Consider the following 19,882-nt stretch of genomic DNA (forward strand, 5'->3'; position numbering starts at 1 on the left):
GCTATATCCCAGCAGACTGATACATTCTACTGATCTGAAAATGTTGCTTGAAAATCACTGCATATACTGAGTGAAGCACATTAGTCCCTCAAGAGTGTACAGGTCTCTAAATAAGAGTCTGTCTCAGCTAGACTTGGCAAGCAGAGTTCCTGGTATGAAGCAGAAGTGCTGAATCCCTAGAAGTCAGTCTCAGGAGGAGGTGAAGCTACGTAGTCTATTCCGGAAGAAGAGCGAGACCCCTTTGGGAGTTTGGCACATGGAAGGGACTTCTTCAAGAGACCATTCTAAACCTGGGTTGTAGCACTTATTTTATGGATTCATGACACAATTACAATGGCAAACCCTCCTACTGCAAAAGTCTCAGAGGGGTAGCTTTGTTAGTTTGCAATTAACAACAACAAAAAAAAGTAGCACTTTAAAGACTAACGAAGTGCAGTCATGCCTTGTAATATCAAAAAAGTGATTTTGTCCAAACAGTTATAATGGTTTTCCATACAGAATAAACTATACTGATAAGTATTTTTTCCCCAATAATAACTGAATTTGTACTGGGGCTTTTGCAGATATAGAAATGTCATTAAAGAAAAATCACCCCAACTGACTACACTATACTTGCAAATCTTACCACGCAGATCTGGGCTTACTGTGGTTACTATCTAACAGCAGAGTAGAGTAAATTGCCCTGCTGGGAGATTTTATACCTCCTCAGGTAGATGATTTAAGTTGGAATCACAGAACTACATGCTCACACTCAAGACATGGTTTGTGTTAACACATAGTTCAAATGAGGTGTGGTGCCTCTTGTGCTGAATGGTGATCACACTGGGCAATGTCACGTTTCCTTTGAGATTTGTGAAAGGATAATCAGAGGGTTTCTGTAACCTGTATCTGACAAACAAGCCTTTTCTGTATAGTTTAGGTTTCTTTGATTGCAGTTCAATGTCAAGTGTTAAAAAGAAAATGGCATTAAAACGTAAGTGTCAGCACAACACTGCACTCAGAGAAGAATGTGCCAAGTACTCACGTGTGTGCCGATGCTAACCACCAAATGTTTCTCAACTTCAGGACTGGCAAGACAGAACCAGCAGGGGCCAGTTGGCTTGGCTTTATTAGAAGAAGAAAAAAAAAAGCGTTAAACATTGTGTTCATAGTGACAACAGAATTGCAGTTAAACACTGGAAGGTTAGCATATGTATGTTAGTGTAAATATACTTAATTTTGGTATAAGAACTGGTTGGAAGGCCAGAGTTATGTTTTCTGGTATCCTGTCCATTGAAGAACAAACATACTGGATCAGATCAATGGTCCATCTAGCCCAATATCTTGTCTTCTGACAGTGACTACAACCAGATAGGGTTTTTTTTCTCTTCCCCTTCCCTTTCACAGAGTGTGTGCTGTGACTGGCAGGTAGAAACTGTTGGCTTCTAATTAAAGTTTGAATTGGGAGTTTAGAGAGGGAGTTGGGAAAGGGGCAAGATTCTCTTGCCTTTCTTTTAAATCTTTTCTCCAGGACAGGAGGTATGGATGGTGATAGGTCTGCCGCTGTTACCTGCACAGCATGTGCCATGTTTGTCTTCCTCCCGGAAGAAAGAACAGATTTCATCTGCACTAAGTGCAAGCTGGTCACCATTTTGGAAGAAAAAATTAGGGGACTGGAGGCCCAAGTGTCGACCCTACGCTCGATCAGAAAGGATGAAGACTTCCTCGATAGAAGGCAGTGTTTAATTCTGCAAGCATGGCAGGCGGAAGAGCCAGAGAGGGCAGCATGGGACCAGGAAGAGAACTGGCAGCAGGTAACTTCTTGAGGGGGGAAAAGGCCAACACAGGAATCCCCCAATGCTACAGAAATAAATAATCGCTTTCAGGCTCTCTCCACAGGATCTGGACTGGTGAATGCTTTGGAAGGGACCTCACAAGGAAGAAACTGGAAGGGAACACCATCTACTGGAAGGCATGGGATGCGCAGTCCTAGGGATGGGGATTCCATGACCACCACCCCCAAAAGAAGACAACGGGGGGGGGAGGGTTGGGGACTCCCTCCTAAGAGGGACTGAGCCATCCATCTGCCGTCCGGACCTGAAATCTCCAGAGGTGTGCTGCTTACTGGGAGCTCAAATTCAGGATGTGACTGAGAGGCTTACAAAACTGATCAAACCTTCGGATCGCTACCCCTTCCTGCTTCTCTACATGGGAACTAACAATACGGCCAAGAATGACCTTGAGCAGATTACTGCGGATTATGTAGCGCTGGGAAGAAGAATCAAAGAATTTGGAGCGCAAGTCGTGTTCTCGTCCATCCTCCCTGTCGAAGGGAAAAGACTGGGGAGGGATCGTCAAATTGAGGAAATAAATGTGTGGTTGTGCAGGTGGTGTCAGAGAGAGGGCTTTGATTTCTTCGACTATGGATCTCTGTTCCGGGCACAAGGATTGTTAGGAAGAGATGGGATCCACCTAACCAAGAGAGGAAGGAGCATCTTCGCGGGCAGGCTTGCAAACCCAATGGGGGCTTTAAAGTAGGTTCGTTGGGGGACGGTGATCAAAACCCTGAGGGGAGTGGGAAAGTCAGATACCGGGAAGAAATGCAAAGAGGAACGAGCAACAAAGGAGGACCCCTGATTCAAATGGAGAAGATAGGGTGATCAACTGGTTATCTGAGGCGTTTGTACACTAATGCGAGAAGCCTGGGCAACAAACAGGAAGAACTGGAGGCCCTGGCCCAGTCCAAGAAATATGATTTAATTGGGATAACAGAGACTTAGTGGGATGACTCACATCACTGGAACACTGTCATGCAAGAATATAGACTGTTCAGAAAGAACAGGCAGGGGAGAAAAGGAGGAGGAGTTGCACTATATGTAAGAGAGCACTACGATTGCTCTGAACTCCAGTATATAGGAGGGAGAAAAACCTGTTGAAAGTCTATGGGTTAAGTTTAGAGGTGCAAACAACAGCAGCAATGTTGTGGTTGTTATCTACTGCAGGCCACCGAATCAGGTGGATGAGGTGGATGAGGCTTTCTTTGGACAACTTGGAGAAGCTTCCAGATCGCAGGCCCTGGTTCTTGTGGGGGACTTTAATCACCCTGACATCTGTTGGGAGACCTATACGGCAGTACACAGGCAATCCAGGAAGTTTTTGGGAGAATATTGGGGATAACTTCTTGGTACAAGTGCTGAAGGATCCGACCAGGGGCCGTGCGCAGCTTGACCTTCTGCTCACAAACAGGGAGGAACTAATAGGGGAAGTGGAGGTGGGTGACAACCTGGGAAGCAGTGATCATGAGATGGTAGATTTCAGGATCCTGACCAAAGGAAGAAAAGAGAGTAGTAAAATACACACCTTGGACTTCAGAAAAGCAGACTTTGACTCCCTCAAAGACCTGATGGGCAGAATCCCCTGAAATGCTAACATGAAGGGGAAAAGAGTCCAGGAGAGTTGGCAATATTTTAAAGAAGCCTTTTTGAAGGCACAGAAAGAAACCATCCTGATGTGTAGCATGAGAGGCAAACATGGTAGGAGACCGGATTGGCTTACAGGGCAAATCCTTGGTGAACTTTAGCACAAAAAGGGAGCTTACAAAAAGTGGAAACTTGGACAAATGACCAGGGGGAGGGGTATAAATGTATAGCTCGAGAATGCCGGGGGGTTATCTGGAAGGCGAAAGCGCAATTGGAATTGCGACTGGCAAAGGATGTGAAGGATAACAAGAAATGTTTCAATAGGCATGTTAACAAGAAGAAGGTGATGAGAGAGGGTGTAGGGCCTCTACTGGAAGAAGGAGGTAACCTAGGGTACGTCTAAACTACACGGCTCCGTCGACGGAGCCATGTAGATTTGTTTGTTTGGCAAAGGGAAATGAAGCCGTGATTTAAATAATCGCAGCTTCGTTTAAATTTAAATGGCTGCCTGCTCTGCCGATCACCTGTTTGTCGGAAGATCGGGGCAGTCTGGACGCGCCCCTGCCGACATGAAAGCCCTTTATCAACCTCCCGGGTAAACCTCATCCTACGAGGCATAACGGGGAGGTTGATAAAGGGCTTTCAGATTGGCGTGGGAGCGTTGAGACTAGCACGCTGAGCCAACAAACAGCTGATCAGCTGTTTGTCGGCTCAGCACGGCAGCCATTTAAATTTAAATGAAGCCGCGATTATTTAAATCGCGGCTTCACTTCCCTTTGCCGATCAACCTAATCTACATGGCTCCATCGATGGAGCCATGTAGTTTAGACACACCCCTAGTGATAGATGTGGGGAAAGCTGAAGTACTCAATGTTTTCTTTGCCTCTGTATTCACGGACAAGGTCGGCTCCCGGACTAATGCGCTAAGTGACAGAAGATGGGATGAAGATGGACAGCCCTTGGTGGATAAAGAACAGGTTAAGAACTATTTAGAAAAGCTAAACATACACAAATCCATGGGTCCGAGGGTACTGAGGGAGTTGGCAAATGTCATTGAGGAGCCTTTGGCCATTATCTTTGAAAAGAGAGATTTGGGATGATTGGAAAAAGGCAAATGTAGTGCCCAATTTCAAAAAAGGGAAGAAGGACGATCCAGGGAACTATAGGCCACTCAGTCTTACCTCGGTCCCTGGAAAAATCATGGAAGGGATCCTTAAGGAATCCATTTTGAGGCACTCGGAAGAGAGGAAAGTGATCAAGAATACTCAGCATAGATTCACCAAGGGCAAGTCGTGCCTGACCAATCTGATTAGCTTCTATGATGAGGTAACTGGTTCTGTGGACATGGGAAAGTCAGTGGATGTGATATACCTTGACTTTAGCAAGGCTTTTGATACGGTCTCCCACAATATTTTTGCCAGCAAGTTAAGGGAATGTGGATTGGATAAATGGACGGTAAGATGGATAGAAAGATGGCTAGAAGGCCGGACACAGCGGATAGTGATCAACGGCTCGATGTCAGGATGGCGGTCGGTTTCTAGCAGAGTGCCCCAAGGTTCAGTTCTAGGACTGGTTTTGTTCAATATCTTTATTAATGACCTGGATGAGGGGATGGATTGCACCCTCAGCAAGTTTGCAAATGATACTAAGCTAGGGGGAGAGGTAGATACACTTGGGGGCAGAGATAGGGTCCAGAGTGACTTAGACAAATTGGAGGATTGGGCCACAAGAAATCTGATGAGGTTCAACAAGGACAAGTGCAGAGTCCTGCACTTCGGACAGAAGAATCCCAAGCATTGTTACAGGCTGGGGACCAACCAACTAAGTAGTAGTTCTGCAGAAAAGGACCTGGGGGTTACAATGGATGAGAAGCTGGATATGAGTCAGCAGTGTGCCCTTGTAGCCAAGAAGGCTAATGACATATTAGGTTGCATTAAGATGAGCAGTGCCAGCAGGTCCAGAGATGTGATTATTCCCCTTTATTCGGCTTTGATGAGGCCACATCTGGAGTATTGTGTCCAGTTCTGGGCCCACCATTACAAAAAGGATGTGGATGCATTGGAGAGGGTTCAGTGGAGGGCAACCAAAATGATTAGGGGGCTGGAGCCTATAACCTATGAGGAGAGGCTGAGGGAGTTGGGTCTGTTTAGTCTGCAGAAGCAAAGAGCGAGGGAGGATTTGAGAGCAGCCTTCAACTTCCTGAAGGGAGGTTCCAAAGAGGCTGGAGAAAGGATGTTCTCAGTAGTGACAGATGGGAAAACAAGGAGCAATGGTCTCAAGTTGTGGTTGGAGAGGTCTAGGTTGGAGATTAGGACAAACTGTTTCACTAGGCGGGTGGTGAAGCACTGGGATGGGTTCCCTAGGGTGGTGATGGAATCTCCATCCCTAGAGGTGTTTAAGTCTTGGCTTGACAAAGTCCTGGCTGGGTTGATTTAGTTGGGCTTGGTCCTGCCTAGAGCAGGAGTCCGGACTTGACCTTCTGAGGTTTCTACCAGCTCTATGGTTCTATCTTTCAATAACAAAACAGGGCAATCTGAAGTGATTCATCTTGGTATTCAGTCCCAGCTTCCAACAGTTAAGGTTTAGGCCACTCAGAACATGAATTGAGTCCCTGACCAGCTTGGTTAGTAGCCACTGATTGACCTCTCCTCCAGGACATGCTGACCTGCCCCTCCCTCAGTTCTTTCTTACCAGCTACACAAACAGAGGGGAAGGAGGATGGGTATTGGAATGGATGCAACCACCACATCTTTAAGAACAGTTATGAAAGATCAGTAACTATTTTTACTTTAAGTGCTTGTTCACATCAATTCCAATGAAGGTGACTCCGAAGCTGAAGCCCAGAAGGTGGGGTTGGAGTCAGTTGGTCACTGATTGTAGGACTGCCTTGCCCACAGCGGCATCATCTTGGGCTTGGTAGGCAGTGACATAATGGACCGTGAATGTGTGGACTGAAGACATCCTGGACTGGAACTTGGGCTATGAAGGCTGTTGAAGAGGCAATGGCCCCCGTAGAATGTGCAGCAATCAAGAGAGATGGGACACCTGCTAACTCATAGCACTTATGGATACAGCCTGTGATCCACAAAGAGACACACTGAGGCTATGTCTAGACTGCAGGCGGATCTTTCGAAAGAGCAATCCGCTTTTTCGAAAGAGAGCACCCAGCGAGTCTGGATGCTCTCTTTCGAGGAAGCCCTATTTACATTGAAGAACGCCTTCTTTTGAAAGAGGAACTTTCGAAAGAAGGCGTTCTTCCTCGTGAAACGAGGTTTACCGCCATCGAAAGAAAAGCCGCGTTCTTTCAAAATTATTTCGAAAGAACGCGGCTTGAGTCTGGACGCAGGGGAAGTTTTTTCGGGAAAAGGCTACTTTTCCCGAAAAAACCCCTGAGTCTGGACACAGCCTGAGAGGAAACTGGAAGCCCTCTCACAAGCTCTGCAATGGTGGTTGCGATGGCTTCCTAAAAGATTTTGTGTGCTCTATATAAAAAGTGAGCACTCTACATACATCTAGAGAGAGCAACAGTTGTTGCTGCATATTAGTATGTGGCTTAGGGTAGAATAAAAAGAGGAAGATATCCTGACCTACGTGGAACTGCGACTCCACCTTGGGAAGGAAAGCCAGGTGAGACTAGAGTTGCCAGACCTCTCGTGAGAGGATGAGAGTTGACTTTCCTATGTTGAGAAGTATGTCTAACCTCCGAAATGCAGCCACTGGCCTAAGAGCTGCTTCTATCAGGAACTGCCATAAATGAAAGTCCCTCTCCTTTTTCATGCAAGGTTTGAATTATCTGCAGAACTTATATTGCCCTACTTGGTGAGCTTCCTCCAGACAGCGTAGACAGGAGTTGTGGGGGCCACTATTCATCATAGGCTTATAACAGGAACCTCAAGGCTTGAAGCCTTGGGTTTGTGGCATAGCACACTGTTCAAGGCAGGCGGTAGCTGTTTTTTACCACTCAACTGTTTAACAACTATAACAACACTGAAGTGAGAACAACAAACTGTCAACGGTGAATAAGAAGTAAGCTAGGGAATAGGGCACTTGCAGAACAAGTGAGTGATGTTCCAACACATTCACAGACCGTAAGAAGAACTGAGGGAGGGGTAAGCCTGCTCATATATAGCACCACATACCAACGCCACCCCAGGAAGACCCCTGGCTGTCCTTATGGAGTCTGCTAGGGAAAAGTTTCTGATGACCGTGCATGTAACATGCGCACACCTTCATTGGAATTGAAGTGAACAAGCATTCGAAGAAGAACTGTGCTTATTTAGTCCATAGACGAGAAGAGTTAGGGAGGATCTGACAGTCATCTTCAACTGTTTGAAGTGGGTTCCAAAGAGGATGGACCTAGCTATTCTCAGTGGTGGCAGATGGCAGAACAAGAAGCAATAGTTTCAAGTAGTAGTGGCGGGAGGGGGGAGGACTAGGTTGGATATTAGGAAAAATTATTTCACAAGTAGGGTGGTGAAGTACAAGAATGGACTACCTAGAAAGGTGGTGGAATCTCCATCTTTTGAGGTTTTTAAGGGCAGGCTTGACAAAGTCTTGGTTGGAATGATTTAGTTCGGGTTGGACTAGATGACCTTCTGAATAACAAAAAAGGAGAAGTTGGACTGTGAAAAATGGCATTGCCTGTTTCCAAGTTGCTGATAACTAAAACGATAATTGTTTTGAATGCTTAAGGATAAAGAATAAGATAAAATACCAGCTGGTATCTGCAACAGACCACCAAACTATACTAAAGGAAAAGAATGACTGCCTCCTTATACACCTGTTTATAATGTGGGGGGAAACTGCTATCATGGGGGCTTCAATCTGAGTGATATATGCTGGAGTCATGCAGTGAATTTGTAGCCATATCTGTCCCAGGATCTTAAAGGGACAAGATTGGTGAGGTAATAGCTCCGATTCAATCAACTTCTGTTTGTGAGAGAGACAAGCCTTCGAGCCACAAAGAGGTCTTCTCTATGTCTCATGCTGGCACTACTGAGAAAATCTGAGGAATTTCTAAGAATTATAAATAATTTCCTATCTCAAAAAATGTTGCAACCAATACAACGGAATTCTGTATCAGACTATAAGAGATAAAGTGGAAGTAATCACAGAACTAAAAATTAATGTCAATTTATGAACAAATGATAACTTGACCATTTACTGTGTACAATCATAACAGAGTCCAGATTAGGATTATATGCACTTGGTTTTTAATGGAGCCAGCTTCACAAACTAAAAAAAATTATGACCATGGCTGTCATCTATACAGGAAAGGGATATTTTGCCAATTCAGAAGAAACCATAATAAGCATCCTCAAATATAGTAGGAAGATCCTTCTCACTGTTCTTTCTCCATCTATATTACTCTCTTTGTGGTACTTGAACTATGGAAACATCCAGGCTTGGTGGCTCATTTGTATCCTGGAGGATGGGGGCTGAGAGGGCATACAAGGCACAGCCAACAATCACTGCTGGACACTGCTAGTGAAAATATTCAGCTCTCCTGTGTTAGAGCACACAGATGTGAGTGAGTTCTCCATGTGCAGCAACTCTAGATTAATACTAGTCAACCTACATAGCCCATATGTAAAGTCAGTTTGCTCTACATCACACCAGCTTCGTACTTAAGTTTTTTAAGTGGCACTGACAGTTTTGTATCAATGCTGAGTATGATATACCCTGTGATTGTGTAATTGATTTAGTCTGCAAGCTGCTTTGGAGCAAGGGACCATTTCTTTGTATTTGTACAGGTCTTAGCATAATGGGATTCTGTTGTTGAGTGGGGCATTCAGATGTTACCACAACATAACTAAGAAGTGGGTTGCACCCACAAAAGCTCATGATACAATCTACATGGTTTTTAAGTCTTTAAGGTGCTGATTTGTTATTTTTTAAGTTTTTAAAAAGAGGAAGTTACTTACCTTGTGCAGTAATGATAGCTGAGATGTGTTCCCCTATCAGTTATCAACTGTAAATGTATTTGTGCCACTGGACCTCTGGTTTGAAGATTTTAGGTAGCAGTATCTATTCATCCCACACATGTACCCTTGCTCTCTTATGGTCTGCCTCGAGACTATGCAGCACTGAGAGGGAGAATTGCCCCCCAGTTCCTTCTCTACTTCAAGAAAGCCTTGTTGGGAATTAGGTCCTGATAGTTTGAGGTCCTGATAGTTTAGGTCCTGATAGTTTGAGGCCCATAAATAACAGTAACACAGATAAACATGCATTTTGTCCAAGGATGTTTAACCTCTTCCAGTCTCTATCTTAAGTAGTGGATTTGGAGTGATATTTGCTTTCCCGGAGCATTGATTGCATCTACCCTAATAGTTTGGCTGAGAGTGGTAAAGAGAGAGTCCAGCTCCTGGGGAATATAATACTTTTTACCAGCCCTTTAGGATGTTGATGCAACAGAGCCGTTGTCTGCCAAATGACCTTAGATGGATCCAGAGGAACCTCATTGATTGGGATGACAATTCTAGAAGAGGAGGAAGTGTGTCGTATACCCAATAGATTATGCTAACACTGTGATGCAGTGAAGTAGACAATGGGACTGCTGTACCTTCCTTTAAGGCTAAAGATGGTCAAGAAGCATCTGACAATTTGCTCTCACAGTACTACATAGCCTTGAGGCAGATCACAAAGGAAGAAGAGTGCATGTGTGGAATGAATGGAATCTGCTACCTATAATTTCTGATTAGGGCGCAGATATGCCTACAGTGGTGCACCATAACTGATGGTGCTTAAAGAACTACAACCACTATTCAGGAATATTTTGCGGTCTTATTTTTCTAGGATAGCTTCCAGGGAGTTTGCCAAAAGCACCAAATGGCCTGCTACTTACAGATCTTCTTAAGCTGCTTGCGCTGGAAATGCTGTCCTCCTTTTTCATCTGACTGCCGCTTATTTCCATGCTGTTTGCTCAAATCAAAGAAAAACTGACAAGCTGGTTCTTCCTGTTCAGAAAAAGAAAACCAAACTCAATTGTACTCTGTCTATATGATGAAGCCCCACCTAATATACAAAGAGGTCCTTTTGAAAATACTGCTATTTACTCAGCAGATAAGTGATGCATTGAGTGTAATGGTTTGATCTTCTCCTCTACTAATGCAATGAAGCCCATCTGCCTAGTAACCACATCCCCAGCCTTGGAGAGTGATATAAAACAGTTACTCCCATTGTCCATTCAGCTGCCCCTCTTACTTTCAGAGCTGTTGAGTTTTATGAATTATTCAGAAGATATTTTTCCATATCTCAGCTGGTGCTGAAGGTAGGGCATTCATTTGTATTATAATTTTGATTGGCTTCTCAGTAGCCATACATGACAAACCTTTTGTGCGTGCGTGCGTGTGTGTGCGTGCGTGTGCGTGTGCACACACATGCCTAGCTGTGTTGTTTGATTCCCAATGATTCACTTCACATGTGTATTGGCCCAGACATTTAGTCCCAGCCTGAGCAGATAAGAAGGCTGTTCTGAGAGGGAGAGACAAAGGAAGATAGGCAGAGACAGCCACCTGGCTGGGGGGTAGGGCCTGGGAGCTGGGTCAGTCTTGGCTGAGGGAAGCTTGAGGAGAGCAAACTAAGTCCAGGACAGGGGGATTCAGAGGCCCGTTAACCCCTTTCCCCCTGAGAGGAATAAGGCTGGTTGCCCTGTCTCCTGTGGTAACATCGACCCTAAGCTAGGTCGTGTCTCTGTGAACCAATAAAACTTCTATTCTACTGGCTGGCTGAGAGTCACATCTGGCTGCAGATGAGGGTGCAGGGTCAGGGGCCTCCTGACACGTTGTTATAGTGTGTAATTTTACAATTTAACACAAATTATGTTTAAATAACATTAAGGTAGTATAGTTAAGCACTCAAAATTATCAATTGCCAGAACAATTCATGTTGCATGTGCAAGCTTAACTAAGCTACCTTGTGTGATACACAAATGATCGCACAGTCCCTTAATCTTACATTCCTTAATTTGGGGTTTGCCACCTGTTACAGGCCTCTTCACTATATTATGTGAAGAAACAGACACTCCATGTCAAGTCTGTTCCTCGCTGGGTTTTAACTATGCTCTGCAGAAGGCACAAGATTTTCTTTGCTGTACTCATCAGCACTGATCAGCAGTTGGCCACACTCTGAATGCTCTCAAAGCACAGAATATGACATGGATTATCAGCCTGGAAATTACATCTCCTAAAACAGTCACAAACAGGTGCCAATATGTGTGATCAGACTGCCTTCTTATATTGCTAAAGAGGAGGGAGATCCCAGTCAGAAGTATATCTCAGTGCTCTGGGAGGACATGAAGCAGTGCTACGCAACTGTGGTAAAGATTTATGAAGTGAATATCAACCATAGTTCAGTTACTTAACATTCACAAAACAGTTAAGATACACAAATGTTATTATTCAAACTTCTACTTGTACCAAGAAGTACAAGTTGGTACAAGTGCTGAATGATCCGACCAGGGGCCACATGCAGCTTGACCTTCTGCTCACAAACAGGGAGGAACTAATAGGGGAAGTAGAGGTGGGTGACAATCTCGGAAGCAGTGATCATGAGATGGTAGATTTCAGGATCCTGACCAAAGGAAGAAAAGAGAGTAGTAAAATACACACCTGGGACTTCAGAAAAGCAGACTTTGACTCCCTCAAAGACCTGATGGGGCGCTAACATGAAAGGAGTCCAGGACAGCTGGCAGTATTTTAAAGAAGCCTTATTGAAGGCACAGAAAGAAACCATCCTGATACGTAGCAAGAGAAGCAAATATGCTAGGAGACCGGATTGGCTTACAGGGGAAATTCTTGGTGAACTTAAGCACAAAAAGGGAGCTTACAAAAAGTGGAAACTTGGACAAATGATCAGGGGGAGGGGTATAAATGTATAGCTTGAGAATGCCGGGGGGTTATCAGGAAGGCGAAAGTGCAATTGGAATTGCCACTGGCAAAGGATGTGAAGGATAACAAGAAATGTTTCTACAGGCATGTTATCAAGAAGAAGGTGATCAGAGACGGTGTGGGGCCCCTACTGGATGAAGGCGGTAACCTAGTGATAGATGATGTGGGGAAAGCTGAAGTACTCAATGCTTTCTTTGCTTCTGTATAAAGTACTCAATGCTTTCTTTGCTTCTGTATACACGGACAAGGTCAGCTCCCAGATGACGAAGTTACTCACCTTCATGCAGTAACAATGTTTCTTTGAGATGTGTCCCCTTGGGTGCTCCACTCTTGGTATTGGGCTCATCCCGGCGCCACTGGTCGGAGGTTTTCAGTAGCAGTCGTCAACCAGACCGCGCTTGCGTGGTCAGCGTCTCGCGGCTTTCACGCCTTTGATCGCGCGGTCCGGCTCCCGTCAGTTCCTCTTACCGCTCGGTTGTCTGTAACGAGAAAGAAACAAATTCCAGAGCAGGAAGGAGGGCGGGATGTGGAGCACCCACAGGGACACATCTTGAAGAAACATCATTACTGCACGAAGGTGAGTAACTTTGTCTTCTTCTTCGAGTGGTCCCCGTGGGTGCACCACTCTTGGTGACTGTAGAGCAGTACCCAGATAGCACTCCGGACTTAATGTTTGTCCGCAATCGATAATACTGCTGAAGCTACAGCTGAGTCTTTGGCTAAACATTGAGTGATTGCATAGTGCTGTACGAAGGTAGCATTTGATGTCCATGTGGCCATCCGGCAGATATCTTCCAAGGACACCCTACAGGCAAAGGCTGTGGTTGTAGCTACCGCTCTCGTGGAATGAGCTCTTGGTTGTGAAAGAAGAGGTCTGTTTCGGGTAGCGTGACATTAGTAATACATGTGCCAATGAGCTTCGCAATACGTTGGCTGGAAAGCGTGCTGCCTTTCAATTGTTGTGCTATTGACACTAGTAATCTGTCCGTTGTGCACCAGTCCCGAGTTCTATCGATATAGAACGAGAGTGCTCTGCGCACATCAAGGGTGTGGTGTGTAATAAGGCTTCCCTGTGTGATGAGTGAGGCTTTGGATAAAATGATGTTAATACAATGGGTTCACTGAGATGGAACGAAGAACATACTTTCGGAATAAATGTCGGGTGCAAGCATAATGTGACCAACTCTTTAGTAAACACTGTGAACGGTGGATTTGCCATCAGTGCAGCCAACTCACTGACTCTATGTGCTGATGTAATCGCCAGTAGAAAGACTACTTTCATTGTTAACATTCGACATGTTATAGTTACTAATGGCTCAAAGGGAGGATACATCATGGTATCGAGTACCAAATCTAGGTTCCACGAAGGAGTAGGTGGTTTCCGTGGAGGGTAAAGGTTAGTCAGATCTTCTAGAAACCTTTTAGTAGTTGGGTGGGAGAAAATGGAGAATACCTCTATAGGATGATGAAAAGCACTAATCGCCGCCATATGTACTTTCAGAGAAGAGATCGCCAGACCGGAACCCTGTAGATGAACAACGTAATCAAGGATTCGATGGAGAGGAGCTGTTTCGGGGTTAGTCTGACTGTTGCACTGTGTGTACTTCATCCACTTTGCCAGGTAAATCTTTCGGGTAGATAATTTCCTGTTGTGCAAAAGGATTGACTTCACTTGCTCCGAACAGAGATGCTCGTTTGTTTTGAGCCAATCAGGAACCAGGACGTGAGGTGGAGAGTTCCTGGCCTGGGATGAAGGACAGAACCTCGCTTCTGCAATAGGAGATCTGATGGGGGGGAAGCAGATAAGGCGGTTTCACCGACATCCTGTGGAGGAACGGATACCACGCCTGTCTTGCCCAGGACGGGGCCAGTAATATTACTCGTGCTGAGTCGGCATTGATTTTCTCCAATATTCTGGGTATGAGTACTGTTGGAGGGAATGCATAAAGTAGCGATCCCTTCCAGCTGATTAAGAGTGCATCCCCCAGTAATCCCTTCCCAATTCCTGCCCTGGAGCAGAAAAAACAGCATTTCCTGTTGTATGGAGTGGCAAATAGATCTGTAAGAGGTGTTGCCCATCTGCAGAAAATTTGATGAAGGATGTCCGTACATATTTCCCACTCGTGATCCAGCGGGAATTGTCGACAGAGAGTCTGCGATCGTATTGTCGGAGCCAGGTAAGTATGACTCTGTGATGGTGATGTTGTTTTGGATGCAGAAGTTCCATAGACAGACTGCTTCCGCACACAGGTAACGTGATCTCGCTCCTCCTTGCCGGTTGGTATAATACATTGCAGCAACGTTGTCTGTCAACACCCTGACCACAGTACCCATGATATGGGTGCAAAAGTGTTTGCATGCAAGAAAAATAGCTCTCAGCTCTAGGAGGTTTATGTGGAGAAGTCTCTCGGAGTCCGACCACCTGCCCTGCACCTTCCCTCCATTCATGTGCGCGCCCCAAACGATGAGGGAAGTGTCTGTTATTTGGTGGGAAGGTTGTGGCCGATGGAATGGAACTCCCGCCACGAGGTTGTGCTGCTTCGTCCACCATGCAAGGGACTTGCGGACATAGGCTGGGGCATGACTATCTTTTGGATGCTGTGCCTTGAAGGTACATATATGGACGCTAGCCAGTGCTGGAGACATCGAAAATGTAGCCAGGCATGGAGAACTACAAAAGTGGTAGCGGCCTTATGGCCCATCAGTTTCATGCACGAGGTCTTGTATTGTGTGAAACCTTTCTACAGGTAAGTACGCTCTCGCAGCAATGGAGTCAAGCATGGCACCTATGAACTTTATGTCCTGAGTAGGCTCCAAAGAGGACTTTTTCCTCATTGATTATAAGGCCCAGAGAGTTGAAAGTCTGAACGGTCAACATAATCATGCGTGTGCCGCCTCCTGTCGTGTCCTGCCCTTCACGAGGCAATCGTCCAGGTAAGGAAATACCACCACGTTCATCCTACGGAGATGTGTCGCCACAACTACAAGCGTTTTCGAAAAAACCCTTGGAGAGACCGCCAGACCGAAGGGCAGGACACAATATTGAAAATGATCGTTCCCTTTTATGAACTGAAGGAATCACCCGTGCACTGGGTGTATGGTGATGTGGAAATAAGCATCTTGCACGTCGAAGGCTGCAAACTAATCCCCATTGTCGAGCGATGGGATAATTGAAGCTAGCATCACCATTTTGAACATCTGCTTCTGGAGGTAACAATTCAATCCCCGCAGGTCTAGAATGGGTCTCCATCCTCCGGACTTCTTTTGAGTTAAGAAGTAGCGGGAGTAAAAACCCCTTCCTCTGAACTGGTTCAGAACTCCCTCTATTGCCCCGATGGAGAGAAGACAGTGGGCTTCTCGTCGTAAGAGTTCCTCGTGAGATGGGACCCTGAAAAGGAACGTGGTTGGTGGGGTAGTAGAAGGGACGGAGGTGAGTGGAATTGTGAATCCGGATGTCATCAGCTCCAACACCCATCGGTTGGATGTTATTGCAGCCCACTGATGGTAAAAGGGCCGTAATCGATGGTGGAACAAGGGAAGAACGTGATGTTGGTTTGCGACGATGTGCGATGTCTGCATGCCCTCGACCAAGAAGTCAAACCTGCTGCTTCGCAGATGATGGATTATTTGCTCGTATGGGCTGAGGCCATCTGCACTGGGGTCACTGTTTTGGACGCGTCTGCTCATACGGACGTTGCTGTTGCCTCTGATACTGGTCGCATCTCCTCTGGTACAGATAATACCGTTTGCGCCTAAATGGAGTGGTGTACATCCCAAAAGTGCATAAGGTTGTACGGGAATCTTTTTCAGAGTGGAGGACTTCATCTGTTTTCTCTGCAACAGCTTCTGCTTGTCAAAGGGAAAGTCCTCCACCTTGCCTGCAGTTCTTTGGGGACTCCTGCTGTGGCCAGCCAGGACGGTCTGCGCATGGAAATGGCTGTGGCCGTAGAGCGTGCTGCTGTGTCCGTGACATCCAGTGCGATTTGACGTCCTGCCCCAATGTAGCATAACCTTTGTGTACCACTGACTTCAAGATCGGCTTCTTGGAATCTGGAAGATATTGAGCTAGCTCGGTCAATTTGGAATAATTATCAAAATTGTGATTTGAAAGTAGGGCAGCATAACTCGCTATGCTCAGCAGTAGGGTGGCAGAGGGTTAGGACTTCCTGCCGAAGATATCGAGTTTTTTTGCCTCTTTATCTGCACCAACGGTTTTGAATTGTGGTGCCTTCGATCGTTGTTGAGCGGAATCCACAACCAAGGAATTAGGTTGCGGGTGTTTGAAGAGAAACTTGAAGCCTTTGGGTGGGACAAAATATCTTTTGTCGACCCATTTGCTTGTTGGGATTGCAAAACGTCCTTGTCGAGGCTGGTGACTGCCATATTTCGTCTGCAGCCTCCATGATTGCCTCCTCGATTGGAAGAGCAATTTTCGAACATTGTTGTGGATGGAGATTCTGCAGTAGGTGATAATGCTTGATTTGCACCTCTGACAGCTGCACACTCTGAGACTCAGCAACTCATTTGAACAGCTCCTGAAACTGTCTCAGGTCATCTGGATGGGACATACCCTCAGGACAGATCGCCTCATCTGGAGCTACTGAGATCTGGTCTGTCGGTGACATCTGCTCAGGCTGATCCTCGGCTTCAGATATCTGTCCTTCTTCAGGATCAGACTGTTGTGGTTGTGCCTGAGGACTGATCAAAGATGGTACAGACAGGTAGCTCTTCTGCTGTGTGTGTGATCCCGCTGGGGCATGCTGATAGTCCGGGGGATGGCAGCAGCATGTAGGTTGAGCATAGGAGCGGGACCTGTAGTAGCTGTACGCTCCGTGGCATCGATCATAGTAACGGTCAGAATAGGTTGGGGAGGATCGTCTGGAGGATGTAACACTGCCACGATACCTATAATAGATTGTGTAGGGAGAACGCCTCGGCGAACGTGGCAAGCGAGACAAGCACCTTGCCGATGAGTATCTGCGACGAGGTGATATGTGACATCTCCGGGGTCTAGACTGCGCCGGGGCGAATAAGACCCCCAAGAGTCATGGTAGTGCATGGCCCTCTGCATGGGGGAATAGTGCCTAGGAAGCGAAGGAGACGGTACCAGGGAGAAAGTTGGCAACAGGGAGAGAACTGTCAGGCACATGGACGTTTTGCAAGCGGCTTTTCTTGGTGCTGCAACTGCTCTGTTTTCCAGCTGGGCATGGTCTCCATTGTCATGCACTATCAGTGCTGGAGAGTACCCTGGTTCCCCACTGTGCTCTGCTGCCTCCATGACAGCTGACCCCTCCGGTGCCGATACCTCTGGCAATGATTGCAGCATGTCCGGTGCCAACAGCTGTGGTGTCGGTACTGAGCCACTAGTCTACGCAGCTATCGGTGCCGGCATCAGTGTGTGTTGCGCTACCGGTGCCACCAGCTGTGCTGGTGGTGCAGAGCTGTCTCTGCACACGGCTCTTGGTGCCGGCACCGGAGTTTGCCGCTCCTCCGGTGCCGCCAGCTATGCTGGTGGTGCAGAGCTGTCTCTACGAATGGCTCTGTGTGCCGGCTCCGATGCCTGCTACTCCGTTGCCACCAGCTGTTCGGGCGGTGCAGAGCCAGCTCCATGCGCAGCTGTTAGTGTCGGTGCCTGCTACGCCTCTGCTGCTGACAGCTGTCCCGGCAGGTCCGAGCCGACCTTCCGTGCGGCTTTTGGGACCTGCGCCGAGGCCGCCTTCCATGCTGGCACAGCACCTGCTCGTGGCGCCGGGGCAGCTGATTTCCTTGTTGCGGCCCCGGCAGTCATTTTAAGGGCAGCAGTTGCAGATCCTGGCATGCCCGGCTCGCCCCTTCCGCTGGCTCTCAGTGCAGCTGGTAGAGAGTGGGTGGGAGATGCCCTCACTCTTTTATCTGGATATGGTCCAGGGGACAAAGCACTCCTCTTTCGTGCCCCAGTACTAGCTGAAGCCAGTGGCAGAACGCCGCCTGAAGGCTGTAGAGCCTCATCAAATAAAAATAGCTTGAGGTGCATTTCCCTTTTCTTCCTGGATGTCAGTTTCAGGCAGTGCTCACAGTTGTGAGGGATGTGAGCTTCTCCCAGGCAACGGATACAAGCCACATGCCTGTCCAATGCCGGCACAGCCTCACAGCAATGGGAACACCGTTTGAAGCCTGAAGAACCAGGCATGTCCATTTCAGTTTCTTACTTTTAACCAATAACTAAACAGTAACAGTAACAATTAACTAACTACTACTAACTACTATCCTACATGAAACTATAACTACAACTAACTCTTTTTGTCTATAGAAGCTGAGCTTCACTGAGGAGAACAGAGAAGCTCTGCCAGCAACCGAGGACAGTTAAAAGGAACTGATGGGAGCCAGACCGCGCAATCAAAGGCATGAAAGCCGTGAGACGCTGACCGCGCACTCACGGTCCGGCTGACAACTGCTACTGAAAACCTCCAGCCAGTGGTGCCAGGACGAGCCTGACACCAAGACTGGAGCACCCACGGGGACCACTAGAAGAAGAATAATGCGCTAAGTGATGCAAGATAGGATGAAGAAGGACAGCCCTTGGTGGGTAAAGAACAGGTTAGGATCTACTTAGAAAAGCTAAACGTACACAAATCCATGGATCTGGACTTAATGCATCTGAGGTAGTTGGCAAATGTCATTGAGGAGCCTTTGGCCATTATCTTTGAAAATTCGGGGAGATCAGGAGAGATTCCGGATGATTGGAAAAAGGCAAATGTAGTGCCCATCTTCAAAAAAGGGAAGAAGGACGATCCAGGGAACTATAGGCCAGTCAGTCTTACCTCGGTCCCTGGAAAAATCATGGAAGGGATCCTTAAGGAATCCATTTTGAGGCACTTGGAAGAGAGGAAAGTGATCAGGAATAGTCAGCATAGATTCACAAAGGGCAAGTCATGACTGACCAATCTGATTAGCTTCTATGATGAGATAACTGGCTCTGTGGACATGGGAAAGTCAGTGAATGTGATATACCTTGACTTTAGAAAGGCTTTTGATACGGTCTCCCACAATATTTTTGCCAGCAAGTTAAGGGAATGTGGATTGGATAAATGGACAGTAAGATGGATAAAAAGATGGCTAGAAGGCCGGGCCCAGCGGGTAGTGATCAACAGCTCAATGTCAGGATGGCGGTCGGTTTCTAGTGGAGTGCCTCAAGGTTCAGTTCTAGGACCGGTTTTGTTCAATATCTTTATTAATGATCTGGATGAGGGGATGGATTGCACCCTCAGCAAGTTTGCAGATGACACTAAGCTAGGGGGAGAGGTGGATACGCTTGAGGGCAGAGATAGGGTTCAGAGTGACTTAGACAAATTGGCGGATTGGGCCACAAGAAATCTGATGAGGTTCAACAAGGACAAGTGCAGAGTCCTGCACTTCGGACAGAAGAATCCTAAGCATTGTTACAGGCTGGGACCAACCAACTAAGTAGTAGTTCTGCAGAAAAGGACCTGGGGGTTACAGTGGATGAGAAGCTGGATATGAGTCAGCAGTGTGCCCTTGTAGCCAAGAAGGCTAATGGCATATTGGAGTGCATTAAGAGGAGCATTGCCAGCAGATCCAGAGATGTGATTATTCCCC

The 19,882-nt window shown here is 46.6% G+C and overlaps 1 protein-coding gene across 4 annotated transcripts in view; it reads right to left on the reverse strand.

Annotated features, from left to right (window-relative positions):
- The window catches only part of CWF19L1 (CWF19 like cell cycle control factor 1), a 91,739-nt gene that overhangs the window by 21,734 nt on the left and 50,123 nt on the right, over nt 1–19,882 (reverse strand). For all 4 annotated transcript variants that reach the window (XM_006119605.3, XM_006119604.3, XM_075905001.1 and 1 more), the window contains 2 exons: nt 10,243–10,354; nt 1,025–1,104 (listed from right to left, as the gene is read on the reverse strand). In XM_006119605.3, coding sequence (XP_006119667.1) covers nt 1,025–1,104; nt 10,243–10,354 — 192 coding nt within the window. The remainder of the gene's footprint in view (nt 1–1,024; nt 1,105–10,242; nt 10,355–19,882) is intronic.

The sequence above is a fragment of the Pelodiscus sinensis genome, chromosome 21 (assembly GCF_049634645.1).
Source record: "Pelodiscus sinensis isolate JC-2024 chromosome 21, ASM4963464v1, whole genome shotgun sequence".
In the NCBI taxonomy this organism is placed as follows: domain Eukaryota; kingdom Metazoa; phylum Chordata; order Testudines; family Trionychidae; genus Pelodiscus; species Pelodiscus sinensis.